Genomic DNA, 21,510 nt, shown 5'->3' with positions numbered 1-21,510 from the left:
CTCAAAAAATACCAATCCTTCATTTGGGCTGACATATCAAAAAGTGTGAACAAGGAGTTGCAGCAAAACAAACCCACACTAATGACAAGAAGCAAAAAGTAATCAGGCTCCCTGGACTCAATCGTTCTTGCTCATGTGGTGTTCGAGCCATTAAGTGCAGCAACAGCGGGACAATAAAAGTGACTGAGGGGTGCTTTACTTTGTTTGCTTTGCTGTGTAGAGGCATATCTTGCTATGGTGAAGATCAATATCCAGCTGCTAATTCATCACTCACCTCGTCCACCCTGTTGATGGTCAAACTAACAGCTGGCCCTGTTTGACCATTAGATTGTCATGTGTTACGACGAGTATGACAAGAAGTACTTGGCAACAAATGTTGGCAGAGTGTCGGAGGAATGACCCGTGTAGGCCACGGTCTGATGCACACTGAAAACATCCATTACCACTTGACAAGCAGCCAGTACCTTGCTCATTATGTGTTGAACCTTTCTGGTGTGAAAACATACACGGTTCACATCCCGCAATACTTTGTCCATATATGTTAGTATTGCATCATCATGGGGTCATTAAAAGGGTCTGCGTGGATCTTGGAATGTTGGACAAATATTCATAAGCAATGTGTACTAAGGACGGTATAAGTTGATTCTCTTAACAATCAATGGAAATAAAGACAACACACCAAATATGATTGTGTGCCAAAAGTAGCCTATCAAATAAATCAAATCACAGGCGCTCAACAAGATTTCGGCTTACAGAAATAAGAGCTTTCTGTGATCCTCCACATAAGAGGGTAATTTTTCCTTGATTTAATGTAATAATTCCAAGTAATCCCCGTAATCACACTGATGTGAGTGTTGACCAAAGATGGACTAATTTCAGCAGTTAGGACTGACACAATGGGGTATATGCAACGGAAGAGGCGGGACGTGATTTTGCACAACAGTTTGTTTCCGGTTCGGTTGTACCCCTCGGTTGAGCGTTTGCAACCCAGACCGGAAACAAACTGATGTGCAAAATCACATCCCGCCTCTTCCGTTGCATATACCCCATTAAGGCCCCAAAATGGAGACGAGATATCATTCTGTTTCTTTGACCTTGCTGGCCATATGTTTAAAACCAAATTCAAACGAGGTAAGCTACCGTGTCCCAAGTTCATGCAACATCAGGTTTCTCGTATGTAAATGTTTCTGTGTTTGGTCCAACATTGCATCTGTGACAATGTTCATTGCATGAGTGACATTTTTGCAATTCAAATGGCATTGGCCAAGAGATGCCACAAAGCATTCAGTGGAAGTCGCTTGTTTGCAATACTATACGGACACTAACCAGAAGCGTGGCTCTACTTTATTGTAGTGGATTAAAAAGTTTGCATGTATTATTTCACATACATGAGCACGGACAGAACTGCATGCAGTATTTGATCCTAGTTAATGTGATTGTGCATATCTTATACTTATTTTTCTTACCTATCAAAAGGCAATGGTACCAAATACTGATGAAATGTATACCCTACTCTGAAGTCAAAAAAACAGTCTTAAAAAACAATTACATCATTATTCTGGCATTTAACAAAAAATGTTGGTCACATGATTGACGTAAGGCAAAAAGTTGATTCTGATTTCACGTCAGACAGCGAGAAAAAATACATTTTTTACTAGACCAGACGAGTATAGTCTCTTTGTAGTGTATGTAAAGTGGTTTTAACTGTTTTATTTTGACAATGTTATTAAGATAAGAGACTTTCTCCTAGCTTTAAATGTAAAAAAAATAAATAAAAAAATATTCAAACGTTCTATTCACTTTGTTGCAAGCTTGTTTCTATCTTACTCGACTTTCTCTCTACAGAAGGGAAAGAAAGGTTTGTGTTGTTCAAGTTGATGTCGAAATGATACAAGAAAGGCCACATTTACAAGGATCACAAGGTTCAGATATCACTGCCACAAAAGGCACCATGCTGGGGATGGAGGGTCAGGTAAAACAAAAGATAATGCTCATTGACTATGAAAAGTGACATGAGGAGGGGAGCAGGTGGGAGGCAAGCAGACAGAGAAAAAGGAAGTTTTTGTACGAAAGGAGGCGAGTCTCCTCTCTTGGGGGCGCAAAGCATTCCTCTCGTAGCTGTGAAGGTTATCAAGTTGCAAAGCTGATGAAGATGCAAAGATGCACACACCTGTTTTAATGCACAAGCCCTATAAATAGCGTATAGGCTACCACATATATTGTCATTGTTTTTTTTTTGAGCAGGTGGATTGAGGTTGACCAATACATGCTCTGGAATTGACTGGCGACCAGTCCATGATGTAGTTATTTTTTGTTCATTCGTTATTTGACAGAATCTTATTAGATATAAGATGGGACACATTCGAGACAAAAACAGCCTGATTGTCTTTGTATGTATACAGTCTAAACCAATAGTACCAATACAATATATTTGTTTCTTATTTTAGTTTTTTAATCGCTGTTTCCAATTGAGAACATATATTGTAAGTTGATGAGTTTCCTTATTTTCTTTCCAAATAAATGTAGATAAATTTGTGGTTTAAAACAAGGATGCATATCCAGAAAAGATGGAATAAAAGCTGTTATAAGCTGGTTTTACGTTTGGATGTGTTCGATAAGTTGTCAGTATTTTTCTTTTTTCTTAAGGTCCTCCACCCCCCACAGGAACAAGAAAATATTCCGCACCTCCCTAACTGTCCGTCAAGACTATAAATAGTTCATTTGTCTAGAAAATTGTTCTACGTACACCTCTGCAGATGAGTCAATACTCTTTGCACACAATAACAATGAGTGTTATGTGAAATTACACTTTATTCTAATTTGGAAAAAAGAAAAGAAAAAAATGTTCCATGAGGTCACACCTACATGACAAATCCCTCACACTAATTAAGAAGGGCCGTGTTAACAAGAAATAATGTAGCAAGGCAACCCTTTTTTTTTTATTTCTTTAGTAATTACCATAGCTCCTTGATTTTTTATTTTTTTAAATTGTCTGGCACGTCGGCCTTGTTCAGATGGCAGATGCCCTTCATTTTTAAGCAGTTTTAAAGACTTTGTATGACTTTCACTTTTAATTCAACCCTCTCAATATACTGATGTAAATTTTATTACAAGCCCTAACTAATATACAGTATATACACATTCAAAATGAAACTGACTACCTTTTAAAAATATTAGTGGTCTGATTGAAAATCTGTCCTTGGCATCTATCTGGACAGCGTGACATAATCAGTCCCCCCAAATGCTTTGAAGAGCTTCACTTTCAGTTCCTCTTGGATAACTTTCCATATTACCACACATTAATTATTCATCTATGTTCACTTGGCACATCAGTAGGAAAATAAAGCAAATCTATTGGACCAGTGATACAGTATAGCACCGCAACCTCAACTGAACTCTACTGCATTGTCTATTTGTCTCCTGCTGCAGGTGCGGGTGTAATTGGAACCGAGGTGCAGAATATTTCTTGATGTGTAAAAGTTGTCTCTCACATAGTGCAAGTGGCATGTGTGCAATGCTTGAAGAACAATCCCTTTTGTAATGTGCAAAATGATATCTGTGCAAGTGCAACCATCTCAATTACAGGGGAAGAGATTGTTTTACACGGTGGGATTTGCTTCAAAGAACAAGACAAATGAGAGTGTGGTGCTGTTTGCTCCAGATGAGCAGTGGGACAAACAAGTCAAAACCCGTTGAGGTTTCTTTTACTACATTATTTGTTCAATCAAAAATACAACAAATATGCTAGATACATTAGGTTTTATTTCAACACATCCTTTTAAGAAACCTGCACAGCATTTACAGTAATTGCGCTTAACAAAATCTAGTGCTCAGTATCAGTTTTTGCTCTTATTTTTGCATTGTAAGCCCTTTAAAAAGCCCTCCATGTCCTGACAGTTTGCAGACTTCAGAGTTCAGGAATCTCATGATTGATGAAGGCAGTAAAAACTTGATTGAGAAACACTAATGAATTGAGACATAAAAATGTGTTCACACTAATTACTTCACTCCAGATGTATCAAATAAGGAGAGTTTTAAGGAGTAAAAAAACATTTATATTCAATACATCATTCCAGTAATACAATTTTAAACTAAAGATTTTTACTTAATACCCTTCAAAACGGGCTGTGTATTAGAAATAATACAAAGTTAGAATTATGCCATTGACTGGATAAATGAGATGACGACAAATTCCTTCCTTAATTCAGACCATTGTCAGGGCATAGTTCATACATTTTATAAACACTGAAATTTACATAAAACAAATAATACCACTGAGGGGAAGACCCTGCAATTACATATGAATTCACCAGCCAGGGTAAATGTTCCCATCAATCTCGTGCTCTGGGAGGCTGGTAATACTGTTGCGTTGGTCTTGTGCGCCTCGGCTGTCCATCTCCACCACGGCGAAACTCGAGGGAACTGTCATAGTAACCGTCATCTTCCTCCTGACAGTGTATTGAACATAATTGAGGGTTGTTAGAGTATTCCGTTCCCATTTCATTTAGTTTCCATTACATTCCTTAGTTGCTGAGACGACTACACATTTATATGATTGTCAGTAATCACAACCCTCTGAGGGAAACCATAACTTTGATGAGGCCCTCAAACCAAAGACACTGTCTTAGATGGACAGTCCAACGCTCATCTGACATGTACTATACAGTTCATCATTAAAGTGTCATTTTCAACCTTACCAAGATATCAGCAGTAACAGGCTTGAGGTTATGGAGGAGGACCTCTTCGCAGTTGCCATAATCACTAAACACGACCACAGCTGTTGAGCCTGACGGATGCACAGCATCTATTCTGGCATGGTAGAACTTTTTCACATGTCAAGACAAAGCAAAGTGTCAATTAATCTCATCAAATGCAACACTGTCTACTCCTGCTATATGCACACACCATTTTTGGATCAATTCCAAATATATCCTTAAACAGCAGTAAATGAAAAATGTTTTAATATTCTCTCTGCATTTTATTACAAGTGTGTCAACCATAATTGAAGAACAACAATTGACATCAGTAGGCAAAAAAAATAGACACATTTAAACACAATACATACTTCGTTTTAGAAATATTGCCAGCTTGCTAGCAGTAAATGGAAAACCCCATTGACGGGCTAGCAAAATTAGCATTACAAATTCCAGGATGGATTTACAGGCATTCTTCCTAATCTGTCAAAAAATGAGTTATATTTATAAAGTTCAATTACAACTTGTTCTACTCTTTTTATCTGATTGCCGGCACCGCACCACACTGCCCCTAAGAGGCCAAGGCGTGCACAGCAGTGACAGCAGTTATCTATTTTCATTTATTTATTTATTTTTTTACCTAATTGCCAATTTCTAATGAATGGTAGTGGTACCAATACATACCTTACTGTCTTCCCAGTACAGAGCAAGGCATTGATCTCCAGGTTTCCATGTCTGATCAACATTCATATTATTCATTGAGCCTCGAGGACCTTGACCTTTACCCAGCCCAGATTTTCTTTTGGGTCCGGCGTTATTATGAGTGTTCCGCTTCGGAGGCTGTTCCCTATAGTTAGGACAAGGTGCACTGTTTGGCTTGATTGGCCCAGTTCTGATGGGTACCACATCTCCATTATGGTAATTAAATGGACCACCTGTCAAGAATTGTGACCCCTGCAACATTTCAACATCACAGGACGTTCGGAAGCTTCCTCCTTTTGGTGGCCCACTATCCTTTTGGCGCACAACATAGTCAGGTCGGTCAGTTTTCCCCTTTCTTCTGAAGTTGTTGAGGTTAGGGTTAGGGATTATGTCATTCCCTGATGTATTTGCCAGTTTAGATGAGGGAGCATTGTCCTTGGCTCTACTGACAAATGGGCCAGCCATATTCCCACCATCATCATCAATTCTTGACCGCTGTGGAAAAGATCCAACTGATTCCATCTGCTGTTGAGTTTCTTTGGAACGAGTAAAAGATGGTGTGAGGCAAGAGGCAACATGTTCATCAGTCTCTTTCCTGTCACTCGGTTGTCTGTCTGGTGTTCCCCGTGATGACCTATCCTGACCCTTCCACTGCTGGACTGATGACGTTTGGAAGGTTTTACAGTTCGAGAAGGACTCCTGTCCTGGTTTGGGAAAGTCTGTGTCCCTGTGGAAGCGGGGTGGCCTGTCATTCTTTTTTTGCCTGTGATCATTATGTGCGGAGAACTTGCTGTGAGAGGCTTCTTTGGAGTAATAGTCTGAGCCATGCCAATTACTGTTTTCATGTCTCTGGGGGGCCTGGCTCTTTGGCTCTGAAACACAAACAATGAAAGAAAATGCTGTATTAATTATATACATCTATAATAAAACAACATGACTGAAATAATACATAAGCCCATAAATGTGATATGGGAATTCCTTAAATATCAACACGGAATGGTCAAATGATTGTTTTAAGTAGATTTACACTGTAAAGTCTTAATGGTGCTGAAATTTGTTAGTACAGATTAACAAAATATGTCATGATTCCTTCAGCTCAATAGCTGTGTCTAGATCCATGTGGTATTCACAGAGATTTGAGACCGGGTGTGCGGATCACTCAATTTTACCCACCATCAATGGAGAAAACACCCATCTTGGATTCCAGGAAGTCAAAAAGAGTACTTGGTCCAGAGGGCCTTCCTCCACCCTCCTCCTCAGCATCATTTCTGAACCGGCCTCGTCCCCTTCCTCTGCCTGAAACAGGCCCCCCCCCCAATACCAATATATTATGGACAAGTTATGTGAGAGCAGTTAAAGTTATAATACAAACCCAAAAGTCCAATGAAGTTTTCAACCAATATTCAATTGAACTCACTACAAACACAATATATTTAATATTCAAAAGTGCGTTAACTGAGTTATGTTTTCTTCCGTGTTCCTAAACCCACGTGGCAGCATCCTTTACACAATGAGGTCCTTGCCTCTTACATGTAGAGATTTCTCCAGAATCTTTTAATGTTTAGATCTTATCGACTGTAGGTTAAGTCCCTAAATTCCTTGCAATTGTACGTTGACAAATACTGTCCTTAGAAGGTTGGACAATTTGCTAATGCAGTTTTTTACAAAAAGGTTAAACTCACCCCGTACTTGCTTGAGAACAACTGCCGCTTTTGCGCAAAAAAACATTAAATATCTAAATGTCTTGTCCTTGTATATTAAATTGAATATAGGTTGAAAAGGATTTGCAAGTCATTGTATTGTTTTTAATTTATGTTTTAAACAATGTCTACCTTTCACTGGAATTGGGTACAATAATATACAATAGTAAAATGCAGACTTTTCCCAGAAGTGTTCCATATTTTAGCAACAAGCAGCCATCTTCACCTCAGGCTACACAATCCCTAACTAAAATTCAATATATTTCAGGTCATGTCTGTCAATTACAAACCTCTGGGCTGAGGCTTGTCTGTGACCACAGAGTTGGATCTGCTACCAGAAGGTCCCGACAGAAGACTGTTGAGTGCCACCTCAAGATTGTTGTTGTTATCCAGTAAGGCCTGCCGGGCTGCCTCCTTGTTAAAACCCATATCTATGATGTCTCTTAGGGCACGCTCATCCACCTGCGCACATCGTAAGAAACAGAACAACAATATTGTTTGAAGGAGGGACAAGAGCAGGAAAAGAGCAAAACAAAATATCAGCTGCAGTGTAATGTTACAGGCTGGTTAACAATTGTTTATCTCGAACTGTCAATATTTGAAGCACTCAGTACGTTTTTAGTAGAGAATGTCAAGCTACAATGGACCATACTAAAGTATAGGTATGAATTAGCATATAGGGTAATGCAATTAATTACCTATGTCCATGTTTTATTTAAACAGCCTTAAATATTTGACTAAAATCAAATCCTCTCACCAGCTCTCGATAGCTTCCATCTTGTCTGTTGTCATGTCTATCAACCCTGTCTTCCCGCCTATGCTTGTCACGGTTCCGTGAAGCAGTGGCGGATAAATTGGTTCCTGCATTTCCTCCTCCTCCAAATACACGGGGACCCTAACAAGGGAAAATGAAACAACAGTAGGAAACCGGCTTGCGTGAAACAAAAAAAACAACAACAAAAATTAAACACAATAAGTGTATGTCAGCAAAAAAAGATTCCAAAACAAAGGAAGTAAGCTAAAGGTGACTGTAATTGAAGCAAACAAAACAGCATTCCCATGAAGTGAAAAACTTATCTACTTCTACTGTTCAACAGGGGTGCACATTAGAAGTGCAAAGGTACCCACATGCACTGAAAATATATGCACACCTTTATGCTATATCTAGATATTTTATTTAAAGTTTGCAACTAGCCAGTTAATGCAAGTCAGCATCAGATTCAGACTTTAGCTACCTCTTTGCCCTTGGCCACCTCAGCAATAGCTGCCGTCCGCTGCTTTGCAAACTCGTCATTCTCATCGGAAATTTTGACTATACTCTGAAGGGTTTTTCTCTTGTCAAGTGCTTCACTGTCCATCTCATCCTTCTTTTCATTCTTCTGCAGAAAGACACAGGATCAAATTTACCTTAATGGATCATAAATAAAGCATTACTAAATGCGACTATATCTCCAAGTTGGTTGAACTTGTAATGATTAACCTTACCTGGCCAAATGCCAAAAAAGGTGGCGGCCCACCTTCTGCTCCGATGTTGTTTCTGTTGTGTTTGGCCAGACTCTACAGGTGGAGTAATAAATGTATTAGAAGGGTTCTCAAGGCAGTGCTTATTTCAATGAACATACATTATGCTATATACAAATATTATTGGGATTTCTTAACCACAAAAACAGACATTATTAAAAGCCACCCTTACACGTTGCAGCTCCCATTTCTCCACCATGTGTTCAACCTCTCCACCAAGATTAGCAATTTTCGAGTCATCAAGGAGCAAAAACCCATTTTTAACCAGGACTGTACCCAGCAGCTTAATTTTTGTTCCAGGGGGAGTATTAAGGCTGAAAAGAAAACAAATGAGACGTTAGTGCACAAAAGCAATTTAAACATTTGCTGATATGCTTAAGGAACGGTTGAGTTTAATCCAGACTCATCCTATTGGAAGAACTTGAGCCAGTAGGACGTTTTTGCAATAACTGAATTAATTTTTTATACAAATCCAAATAATTCCAGCAGTGGCACGACTCAACATCCTTCACACTCAACATCAGCTATGAGCTATTTTTTCACCAGATGGCAAATCTTAGCAAAAAGAGTCAGGATTTATGATAAACACTGTCAACTATAGTATAGAACTAAGTGATCCATGTCTGTCACTGATGACCCAGTTATTACAAAAACCAAGGCTTGCCATGATCAGTATTTGAAATCAAAAGCACTGCGGTGTATTGTCATGTTTCTGAAATGTTGACTTGACAGTCACAACAAACTAATGGAAAAAAAAAAGCGTACAACGTTTTTATTTTTGTTTTGCAGACAATAATATAACTTTGAGATGAAGCACTAGACAGCAAGAAAAAATTTCCAGGATGCTCTGAGATCTTCTCGTTGCTTCATAGAACATGTCCTTGGATAACATTTTTTTTTTTGCAAAATAAACAAAACAATTGTTTCCCCTATATTTACCAGGGACTTGTGCCTTCCCCATACAAGTTCCCATGGCATGGGACAGGGCTATAGGATTAGGTATGCAGGATAGGATAGGAAGGAAAGACTGTTTTTAAAAAAAAAAAAAAAAAAAAATGCTCCATTTGCTCACTCTTTTTTTGTGGTAAATTAAAATTCCGTATCATGAGACATCTGCCTCACTCATTCAGGAAGCACATGGAATGTCCAAATAGCGTAAATCAAATACAATATATCCTTTAATGCATCTTATTCACACACACATTATAGAAAACTCTATTAGAAAAATGCTAACCATGACCATCAGTGGCGAAACTGTGCTTCCCACTAATATATGAATCATCATCATATCATTATATGTCTGATTTTCATTAGTTCATTTCCATAGCCCCTTTAAAACATAGGGTTACCAACAATGTTGTTCACGTATGTAAAGAGGGGAGTCATTCTACTTTCGTCTTTCTAACCCATCAGGAAGTCAAGGCCCACACTTAAGCCACTCCACCTGTACGGGCTGTCTGGTCACCATGGTAGCAGTCACCAAGGCCACCAATGCTTGGCCAGAGAAATAATTCAGGCTGGGAATTGTTAGATCAGCAGCCACCACATGGAAATTGCAGATAACGTGAAAACTGAACCATGTGTTCAGGCGACAAGGAGGATATGAACTGTGGGCAGAATTTCACATTTGCTCATAGAAGTACTGCACAGCAAACTAGCAAATTGACCTGTAGCACATATACCCGACAAATATACATTATATTATAGTCAAAATAGTCAAAGCCATTCTTAAACTATAATTTGCAGTAAATAGAGCACAGTTTAACTCAATTTCATTAATGAAAACGCGAGAAGAAGAGATTCAAGCACCTGATTTTGGTCAGGTGTTTAAACTCCAATCCAGCGCAGGTGGTATGGCCATCTGTCATCTGCAGGCGCAGCATTCGTAGCCCTCCCTGGGACTCGATATCTTTTGGTGCAGAGATATTCCTCAACTTCTGCAGCTGGAGAACACATGGACCCTCCAGCTGGCCATACAGAAAGATAGACATTGTTGAAAAAAAAAATGCAGCAAATTGACAGGAAAAACAAAGCACTGATTCCTTTTTAAATACTGTAAATATATTTTGTTCTTTATTTATTTTACCACATTGCATTTTGAGCTGCGGGGAATATTATCATCACAACAATTGACTCCATTTTCCAAGTCTATTTACTTGTAGAATACAACCTGAACAGCCCTCTAAAACAAGTAATTCATGCAAATTCATGCATGCCAAAATGGGAGAGGAAAGAAAGGTGGGAGAAAAACCTGTAACCTGTATTATGCAGGCTAAATTTGCATTCACTCTTACTCTTAACAAGAATCATTCATAGAAACTGCATAACCAGCATGACATGTGTGTGTGTGTGTGGGTGGTGTTACACATAAAAATTATGTATTGATCTACTAACAGCAATTTTAACATGCCCACTTGTTTGACAGTCAGCGAATGAAAGTGTGGATGCATCGCTCATGTTTGGAGGTGTGTTGGGGCCATCTAGTGACATTTAGAAGAAATGCAAGGCAGTTTAGCTCTGCCACTCACCTTTTCAACCCTTCCACTATTGATATCAGATGGCAGAATTTTTCTTCCAATCGGTCTAAGATCAGTCTGCAAAAGAAATCCTTAACTAAATAATGGAGAAAAGTGACACCTGCAACAATCAGCTTAGCTTTTTTTTTTTTTTTTTTTAATTATTTACTTTCACTGGAATATGTACTACATTGCAAAAAAAAATAAAAAATTCTCCATCCCATCCAGACATCCTTAGGCCTTTTACTGATAAATGCCTGGAAAATAACTGTTTAAAATAAACATATTTTTAAATAGAGATTTCCGTAACAGTGTAAATTCAAATCAAGTGGTGAGAATCTTTATAAAGGCAAATTAAAAAAAAAAACAATTGTATCGTATCTAAACAGCTATTACAACACCTTCACAAACAATAAAATGCTGGGATTTTTTTTTTAAATAAAAAAAAAATCTATTGTGACAGACAACATATGTCGATCTGAGCTTTCTGGGTTAACGGTCACAGAATTATCCAGAAGCGACTGCTTTGAGATGTTGGCTGTGTAGTAAAAGTCGTCCTCTGTGAGTTGTCACAAATTCAGACATCTTGCATCAACTTGAATTATCTGTATAGCTGCTTGAACCTAATGTCATAAATGAACATAATAGATTTTACTTTACACACCAAGTTTCAGATAAATCCCTCTAGTACCATAATTTCCAAACCATTAGTCACTCCGGACTACAAGTCACACGAGGCCAAAAATGCATAATTACCGTTACCGTAAGTAGAGAGGAAAAGAAAAAAACCAACATACAGAAGTCACACTTTAAGTATATAGTATATTAGAGTATGTAGAAGTCAAGAGTGCCCTCTTGTCTGTGAAATTGTAGAGATCCATTGTAGAGCTATCAGATCAGACCTGGCTTCAGCAGGTTAAAATTAAGAAACTTGACTCGGATTCAAGTGCAAAAGAAAAAAAATGTGAACAGGACATCCGTAGCTTATACAAGGAAATATTGGGATGGTAGAACTCACATGAAGCGCAATGCGAATAATATCCTCATGTGTAATGTTCTCAGCAGATCCTTTCAATTCAGCAATGCCTTCACCACTGAGGTACCTATGGGGCAAAAACAAATCAGATGAGAGTATGAATGAACCGAAATAAGTACACTTACACTGTATTAACTGCCATCCATTTTCTATTGTTGTGAGGAAGCTGAAATTGCAGTCTTAAAAAAGTTGCCCAGGAGAAACTATTTTATTAGTGGGAGGAGGTAGCTATCGAGACAAAGCAACAGCTGAAATTAGCAACCCTCAGATTTGACCACGAATATTTACTATAATTTTTTTTAAATAATTAAATGTTCAGTATACTGCAAACAGATCGTCAATGTCGTCGTCATCATGATTATTATTATTATTATTATTATTATTAGTAGTAGTAGTAGTAGTAGTAGTAGTAGTAGTAGTAGTAGTAGTAGTAGTAGTAGTAGTAGTAGTAGTAGTAGTAGTAGTAGTAGTAGTGTTATTATTATTGTAGGACAACATAACGCAGAATCATGTGAAGCTAATCCAACACACGCTTCTCATCAGAGCGCTGCAGTCAAGTTCTGACTTTCAAACCGTTGAAAAAATGTCCGAATTGATATGTTTTGATGACACGGGGCTTTCTGGCGTCTTTCATCGCCCTAATACTATTTCTTTGGAGATAGGATATCAAGCACAGTGTTAGCCTGCTTGCAGTTCCGTGCTACATGGTTATGGTTAACTAAAACGTATGGTTTCGCTTTAAGACCAAATAGTTGCACATACTCAACATTTAGTTGTGGTGGATTTGAGGATCTTTTGCGCTCCTACGTAAGCATGATGTCCAAAACAACTGGGCGCCTTAGTGATCTATTTGTGAAGCAATGTTAGCTACCATGCGACTTACCAGCCCTCATTGGCCAGGGACTCCACCAAAGTGGACATCGTCGTCCAAGTAGACGAGAATATGACGACACAAATATATCCAAACACACAAAAAAAACAACAAATTGCGCTATACTTAACTGGTACACATCGCTTTCGATTAATAATAACACCCGCTACGTCGAATAGCTTGAACGTCACTGACGTCACTATTATGAGACGGGACGGCGTGCCAAAGAGTTCAAAACAATGGCCTCTTTAGCGTTGCTCTTTCTTTCGAGGTGTCTGTCTGACACTGAAGATTACACACTGTACTCTAGGTCAGCTAGTCTATATAAAAACATTTTATGTCGTCGTAGTTTGACAAAACATTTATTCGAGTGGCAAATTAGAGCTATGGAAACGTTAACTCCCCACTAGCACAGTAAAATAAATCATTGAGCATTATTTAATGATGTTTCTTTAATTACCACCATTGATACTTACATTGTGGAGAACTCCCTTGAGTGAATCACAACATCAATGTGGCCATTGCCATGCTGGGTGGGTGGGTTAAAAAACAAACAAACAAAAAAACAGTAGTTGAGGATTGATTGACCACTGGGTTGACTTGCCGCACTCAGTTCCCACTCAGTGATGGTGTGAATTAAAACCGAGTGTAGATGTCTGTCTCAATTTCTATATGTAAGGACTGTGATTGATTAGTGAGCAGTCGAGAATTTAATCTGGCTTTTGCCCAAAGTCATCTGGGATAGGCCTCAGATCCCAGTGCAGTGTCAATTTCAGCATAGGTCTAAATACAATTTCAATACATACATATAATATAAATCTCGTTCAATATACATGCATAGAGATTTGCAAAGGGTTGCATACCGACCTTAGTTATATTTTACACAGTGTTCCAATTTCATTAAATTGGGTTTGCATTAAATATTTACTGTTACCTATTCCACAAAGTGCGGCACGGTAGTCGAGTGGTTAGCACGTCCGCTTCCCAGTTCTGAGGTCTCCGGTTCGAGTCCAGGCTCGGACCTTCCTGGGTGGAGTTTGCATGTTCTCCCCGTGCCCGCGTGGGTCTTCTCCGGGTACTCCGGTCTCCTCCCACATTCCAAAGACATGCATGGCAGGTTAATTGGGCGCTCCGAATTGTCCCTAAGTGTGCGTGTGAGTGTGGATGGTTGTTCGTCTCTGTGTGCCCTGCGATTGGTTGGCAACCAGTCCAGGGTGTCCCCCGCCTACTGGCCAGAGCCAGCTGAGATAGGCGCCAGCAGCCCCCGCGACCCTTGTGAGGAATAAGCGGTCAAGAAAATTGATGGATGGATGGATATTCCACAAAGTGCGATTTTAATTTTAACCACCAGATGGTATTATATGCACATGTAAACAACACAAAACCATATCCAACCAAACCAGTCCCAAAAAAAGAATAATAAAAGAAACACACAACTCCTCATCCGGAGGGGAAAAAATAAATAAAAAATCAACACTCACAGGCAGGACCAAAGCTTTTTTTTTTTTTAATGTTTTTTTTATGTCAATTACATTATTATGAATATTTATTTTTGATCTGTCACTGATGTAGCTTATTTTAGTTTAGCGGTTTGGACTTTTTTTTTTAGATGATGTAATGAAAGGTAAAAGTATTTATTGCTTAAGTGCATCTGTATAGTGTTCAGTGTTTCACTTTGCCACATATAGTCATGTTATAACCTCATTACAAAATGGAATACAGTACATTCTTTTCCCCCTGAAAATTCGACACACAACACTATTGAGTTTGCAAGTCAAAGCAAAACAAATGACCAAATGATGGTTTGCATCTGAAAAAGAAATATATAAGTCGGCTTATTCCCATCTAAAGGCAACATGGTACTTACATGTGTCAATCCATTCACTTTACCGGAACTTAAATTGTATCTTCTGCCATCCAGTAAAAGAGCATTTATTTATATTCTACTGACGAACATCCATCCATATTCTGAATATGTATTATTTGTGTAGTAAATAATGTGTATTAAATAATTATTTTTTAACCAGTTATGTTACTGACATTGTTCCGAGATTGTTGCAAATCACTGCTAGATAGCCTCAATGTTTCAGTGTAACACAAAAGTATCAAACGTCCATCTCACCAAAATGTCATTTTGTTGCATCATTGTGTCATTTGCATTCACCAGAATTTTGGGATTTTAGCTTGAGGCCTATTGTCAGTTTGATGAACGAAAGAGATAGCACTGACCCCTAGTCTACAGTACAGCATTCTTCTCTTCAGTGCAATTCCTATGGGTCCTCCTGAATAAGAATGATCACTGCCAGTCTATTTATTTGTTTATTTATTTATGTTACGGTAATTGTACATAGTAAATAGTACACAGTACATGGAACTTCATATACAATAGGCTATATAAAATCATTAAAACTGTTCAGTTTGTAACACTTTATTGCAGTTTATACGGGCCTGTTTGAATATTTACATTAACAAATAGTTCAGTAACTCCTCAAAAAAATAAAAATAAAAAATAAAAAATAGGGTGGGGTGGGGGGTATAACAAAATAATGTAGTCTACACGCCAAATGCTACCCCAACCCATAAGTACAACCACAGACTTGCATATGATTGAAGGCTCATAGACAATTTGTTAAATTGCTTATATTGCTTCCTCCCGCTTGTTTTAATATGCATTTTTAATGTACTAGCATCTTGTTTTTTTTTTAGTTGAAGCAGAACTCACTGTGACAGATCTTGCAAACAGGTGAAACATTAATCTAAAAAGAAGCAATTGCATTCTCAGCGATAAAAATGTGCATGTAGAGCATCTTCCAGGCTCATTAGTTCAATCCCACATTACATACGGTGGCATCTGTCGTGAAGACAGAAAAAAACGTGAAAACGCCGCAGAGAAATCAACGTTTCAATCTGAAAAGAGAAAATGGCAACGTAAGATGGACTCCAAGGCACGTCCGGCCATACAGGACAAGTTATTTGATTGGCAGCACTTCTAACCAATCAAATGCACGTACAACCGGAAAAGGGAGGAGTTAGTCCCATCTTGGGCCCACCTCCACTATTCGGTGGACGTTATTGGTCGACTCAAACTGGAGGATTTTTACACCTCTTTGCGCGGGTCTGTCGAAAGTTGTGTTCGCACTTTGCAGCATTTCTACGAGTTACCAGACTTGGATATAATCAGGAGAGATAAACCATTTCTACTGTCAGAGAGCGGCTATCTGTTCAACGCCTTCCCCAGGTTAGTGGATAATTGACACGTTGACGTGACAGTCCACAAATTGGATTAGCGCTGTGTAAAGCCACCACCAGTATGAGGTTGTAGCGAAGCTGCTAGTTGACAGCTACACGGACAGTTGCTCTGTATGAAACGTAGTCATAATTTCCTTGCATTCTCCACGGATCTTAATGTGTCATCGACTTTATGCAATTGATTGCAACCTCTGTATGTGTCTCTTGAGCCAAGACAACCTTTAAAAGTAATACTACTTGACAAGGATGCGTTTTAACTGTACACGCAGCTAGGTCGAGGCCAGAACGTCGAGTAGATGTGCACAACTAGTCAAGAACATGGACACTTACAGTCAGCGGTTTGAAACCACAACGGGAAGAGACGGTAAATCTCATAAGAAGAAGCTTGCTTCCTCCTCCCATCTTGGTACGCCATGCTCGGAAGAAGGAGACCGCAAACACAAGTTTGTAAGTTACACTTAACCTAACAGTAGTAACAGTAGAATTTATGTGTATTGCGCTGCTTTTGTTGTCCTCTTATTTGTTGCAGGTACAAGTGTATACTTAGTATATGCATGCATTTGATATGCACTTTATCAATTTACTTGAAAGGTGCTTACGTCACAAATTCACAATTACGTCACAAGTCGAAATGGCGGTCTTACTCGATGAAAGGAAACTTTCGCTCTTTGAAAAGCATTGAACTTTGGATCATAACTTGTGAGGATTATTTTGATATTTACTTTTCTATAATGGCTAAGTAATTAAAAATAAGCTGTCTCCGGTAGTATGAGTTACACTTGTATAGCAGTATTAAAATAGTTGTTGATTGATTTGATAATTGATGAGTTAATTTTGGCATGCCAATATTAGACTGATTAAACAGCATGATTGGATACGATGCTGTGTAACAATGAATTTTCAAATTAATGGTAGCAAAACAACTCAACATATCAGCCTCAGAAAAGCTAAAACAATGCCCACATATAGTAGTGCAGTCAGACATTTTCAGTGTTGCAGCCGTCTTTTAAATTCTATTTTTACAGTACTTACTATTATTGTAGTAATTGTCATGGCGTGGGCCGCATGCGCCAAAGTTCATGACTAGTTCATGACCTGTGCTTGTTATGCTTCTGTTTAGGTACTGATATAACACATGTCTGTTTACAAAACGTGCTGTTTGTGATGTCAACCTTTAATCTTTCAGGTGATGTCGGGGACCTATGTGATGTTCTTTAGTCCTTTACGATTGACTGTCTGTAGGTACAATCTGAGGATTGTGTGTGGTTTGGCGGATTATTGTCCAACTGTCCTGTGTACAGCGTCTCTGAGTTTCTGCCTCTCGATGTGAATAAATGGAGAAAATCTTATTTGTGTCTGCATTTGGGATCCAAACCTTTCGGCACACAACAGTAATAATAATGTTTTTTTAAATTACTTTTTTTGCTGTTATGCTTGGCTTGCAATATTGTTTTTAATCCTGGGCATATTTTTTAGTTGCTAATGCCTGGGGGAAATAAAAGGTTAAAAAAAATTTTTGCAGAGTGTTGAGCCCTTCCACTAATCCACATGCTTCCTACAGCTGTGGGACAATGCATCTATCTTGCTAGTGGATCTAGTTCTCTGCGGTATTCTTCTGAGGTCTAGGTAGGAGTCAGCACTCAGAGAGGCTACAAAATTTCAAGCTTTCAAAAAGCTGTCACATTTAGTTTGTATTTTTTATTTATGTTAAATGGAGTTGAAGTAGTTTTTATATAAACATTATTGATTCAGGTTCGGCTTTTCTTTGTCACATTAAAAGTTACCACAAATTAAAACAGAAAGCTCTTATTGGCATCACTGCTTAATGTGAACTTTATCTGCATTGCTGCTTATTTTATAGCATTGTTTAGCGCCATTACAGGAAAAAGGGATGCTGCAAAATCTTACTTTAAGTATGATGAATTTGACAATCTGAGAAGTTTTCAGCTAGGTCTCTGGGTCTACTCTCATTACACAGCTGGTATACACAAGTTTAATGAGATTAGTGCACCAAGTACCGACGGTACTAGTACTGTACTGTGAATTTTAGCAGGTAAAAATGACACAAATACCATAATTTCCATTTAAAGTTGGGAGAAAAAAAAAGCAGAGAAAGCGCTCCAGCTCCACGTCTGAGTCACCATTAAGGCTTCACCGACGAGGCCAGTAATTCACTTAAATCATCAAGCATTCTTGGCACATCTGGTTGAATAATTCCTGTAAGGAATTGCTTGAACACAAACAAATATCAGAGTCTGGATTTGTACTTTGCCGCGTTCACGGCCATCTAATTTACGGTATTAGTACTATCTGTTTTACATAAAGGACTGCAGACTAGTTTAATACATTCCAGTTGTTGATTGTGTACTACAGGGCAGAATTGCTTCATGAAGCTTTGTATTGTTTTTGTCTTTCCCCTATTCATAGCACCTACCATTTAGAAATCTCACTGATGACATGGTAAGATATGAAAAACGGAAAGTTCTTCCATTTTCTTGGCTGCAGACTCTCAACTAACAGGGCTAAAACCGTATTATTTGAAATTCTGTTTGCTAAACGTCACATTTATTAACAAAGCAAAGCCGTTCCCCTTGTTAAGTAAAAATATTTGTCCATTTTCATTTCACCTTTCTAACCACATTTATGCTTTTATCATTTTATGCTTTTCTCACACAATACAAATTCAAAATGTTCCTAATTCAGAATGCAATGTTGGCTCCACTCTTAGCTATTAACATCTATATAAACTAACACTTATTTTACCATGTTGCTCTTCTTTTCTTTCTTTTGATTTTTGTCCTTGTTTCCCTTTTAATCCCCTCTTTTAGCTGGACAGATTTGCAAGTATTCGGATCCCGGGTAGTAAAAAGGAACGACCAGCCATACCCCATTCTAAACACAGTACCACTGATTGGTCTGTATTTTCATCCTCTAACTCCCAGTTTGAGGAACTTTCATCGAAGATCACTTCAGAAAAGGAAATACTGGCACTTTTTGAAAAGATGATGGCAAGTAATATCATTCATTCTTCTTCTTCTTCTTCTTCTTATTATTATTATTATTATTATTATATTTTATTATTATTATTATTATTTTTTACTTACAATGTTAGGTGTCATATATAGCAGAGTGAGTCATTGCACTATATAACGTCTGTTGCTGAGAATGACCCTGTACTCCTTTCTTCTCATTTATATAACAATTGGGCGTTTTTTTTTCCTCTCTTTTTTTTTTCTGTTATAAGAATTTCAACCCTGTTGCTTTTCAGTATATCAACATTTGTTTCACTTATCACTTATTTTCAAGGTCACTTAATTAATCTTAATACTTAAATGTAATAATGCAACTAGTTGTGATTGTACCTCCCCCTGAGAGGTATCATGATAACTTGGGGTTTCCTCTTAGGCGTAAGACAAAATTCATTGCTTTGACTTTACAGTCACAATACCACACATTGATGCTGATGGGGGTGGGGGTGGGATTGGGTAGTGACATGTATTTAATCGAGCAATTAGAGCAACATTCACACACATTAATGACAAGGTGTGGAAACATATTTAACATTATAAAGCAAGTGCACTGTCGCCATACATGCTGTGTTAATTTGTTTTTGAATATGAGACCGCTAAATGCGACAAGTCACACCTGCTGTACACTTGATGTTTAGTTTAGCCCACAATTATTTCCCATTGTTTAACTTCTTCTCATGCAGTGGAAAGTCATATTCCCTTGGGCAGGGGTCCCCAACTAAATTGGCAAGACGGTTCACTAACCCAATCAGCCCAATTGACCGGGGTCCGGACAAACACCCAACTGCAATAATTTCATTTTCTGCTTTTATTCAATTGTAAACATGTCAATGAAGTGACAAAAACTTAAATTTCTTAAATAATTTTACTTAATTTTATTCTATTGTTCAAATATTTATTTCATTAATTTCTTTTTTTTTGTGCAAATATTCAAAAAGCAAATCTTTCAAGGAAGGGTCCCCATCACTAGTTACGAATACAACAATTTTCACATTTTTTTCCTTTCTTTTTCAGAATTTCCTTTATGGCTAAATATATGTCCTCTCCTCTCGTATGGGTTTTCAAAGTTGTGATACCCAAAATGTCCTCTATAAATGTTTTAAGTCTCCTCGTGATAGAATCTGACATACACCAAAAGCTGAGGATTGTCACTTACATCAGTTAATTCATCCGCAGCTAACACAATACATTGGGCACTTTGGCTGGCGCTGGCCATCTGGGCATGCACATCCTGCAGCTCTGCTCTTGTTGTTGTTGTTGTGGAGGACAAGGGAATTTGACGGACCTTAAGTTGCTCTCATTCTTTCTCTTCAAATAGCGTGTCTGTCTGCCATTGCGTTCAATTTCCAAACATTACTTGACCATTCTGGAGTCGTTAAAAGGATTTTTGTAATGTGCCCAAAATCCATTGCACGCGTAGTGAGCACTCGTAGGCAGATACACGGGGCTCGTAGCGCTCGATGCCGCTAAAATACGCATACACCTCGGTCCATTCACTTTTCAGTGTCTACTTTTCTGACTTTTGACAACACCATACTTCATGAAGTTTGTCGTGAGAAAGTGTGTACCCTGAGAAACAAACAACAGTTTGCAAGCTTACTGGCCCCGGCTCAGGCATAGCCCTCGCGTGCACCTATTCAAAAATTGTCTATCTGTAAAACTGAATATATTCCCCAACCAACCCCTCCACCCCCTTCCCCTAGTTCATACAAGTATTCTTGGAGGTCCGGATGAAAAAGTCTCGGGGTCCGGAGCTTTACAACACACAGAAAAAAACAGAAGTTTATTGTATTTCTAACTTTTGTTCATTTTTATATTAGGAGGACATGAACTTGAATGAAGAAAAAAAGACTCCCTTGAGAGACAAGGACTTGAATACAAAGAGAGAAATGGTCATCCAGTATGTTTGTACTGCTTCAAAAACGGTATATTTTTGTATAGACAATATATTATATACAGTATATTTTCTCACTCACTCACTGTCCCCATTTGCATGTAAAATATATTTTTTTCTTCCTCCAGGGTAGTTTGAAAAGCAGCTATCAGATATCTCCTCAGGAATTCCTGGGGGAACTTAAGTCAGGGGTGATGGAAGAACGCCTATTTGCTTGCCTCGACTCACTTCGTGTCTCACTTACTAGCAATCCTGTCAGGTACAGTAGAGCAAAGGAAAAAAAATAAAAAGACTTGTT

At 38.3% G+C, this 21,510-nt stretch overlaps 2 protein-coding genes across 6 annotated transcripts in view; one reads left to right on the top strand and one right to left on the bottom strand.

The window, feature by feature from the left end:
• Nucleotides 1-3,742: 3,742 nt before the first annotated feature.
• Nucleotides 3,743-17,410, bottom strand: tdrd3 (tudor domain containing 3). 3 transcript variants are annotated; one of them, XM_077519589.1, is made up of 13 exons: nt 17,322-17,410; nt 12,152-12,236; nt 11,146-11,211; nt 10,427-10,584; nt 8,790-8,931; nt 8,582-8,653; nt 8,332-8,475; nt 7,854-7,991; nt 7,387-7,558; nt 6,570-6,692; nt 5,379-6,268; nt 4,698-4,823; nt 3,743-4,448 (listed from the first exon to the last, which is right to left on the bottom strand). In XM_077519589.1, the coding sequence occupies exons 4-13, from the start codon at nt 10,498-10,500 to the stop codon at nt 4,332-4,334; spliced, it is 1,998 nt and encodes a 665-aa protein (XP_077375715.1). In that variant the 5' UTR covers nt 10,501-10,584; nt 11,146-11,211; nt 12,152-12,236; nt 17,322-17,410; the 3' UTR covers nt 3,743-4,331. The 3 variants fall into 3 exon arrangements, with proteins under 3 accessions (XP_077375715.1, XP_077375713.1, XP_077375716.1); XM_077519587.1 differs by lacking the exon at nt 17,322-17,410 and adding an exon at nt 13,053-13,409; XM_077519590.1 differs by lacking the exon at nt 17,322-17,410 and adding an exon at nt 12,932-13,049.
• Nucleotides 16,107-21,510, top strand: part of LOC144017717 (protein diaphanous homolog 3-like) — a 74,148-nt gene continuing 68,744 nt past the window's right edge. The window contains exons 1-6 of one of the 3 annotated variants that reach the window (XM_077519584.1): nt 16,107-16,278; nt 16,559-16,736; nt 18,717-18,749; nt 19,118-19,297; nt 21,139-21,243; nt 21,341-21,471. In XM_077519584.1, coding sequence (XP_077375710.1) covers nt 16,608-16,736; nt 18,717-18,749; nt 19,118-19,297; nt 21,139-21,243; nt 21,341-21,471 — 578 coding nt within the window. In that variant the 5' untranslated portion in view covers nt 16,107-16,278; nt 16,559-16,607. The remainder of the gene's footprint in view (nt 16,279-16,558; nt 16,737-18,716; nt 18,750-19,117; nt 19,298-21,138; nt 21,244-21,340; nt 21,472-21,510) is intronic. The other 2 variants (XM_077519585.1, XM_077519586.1) reach the window with 2 other exon arrangements.

This window comes from Festucalex cinctus, chromosome 4, assembly GCF_051991245.1.
Source record: "Festucalex cinctus isolate MCC-2025b chromosome 4, RoL_Fcin_1.0, whole genome shotgun sequence".
Lineage (NCBI taxonomy): Eukaryota > Metazoa > Chordata > Actinopteri > Syngnathiformes > Syngnathidae > Festucalex > Festucalex cinctus.
The sequence above is the reverse complement of the archived record's forward strand: the minus strand, read 5'-3'. Positions and strand labels throughout refer to the sequence as shown.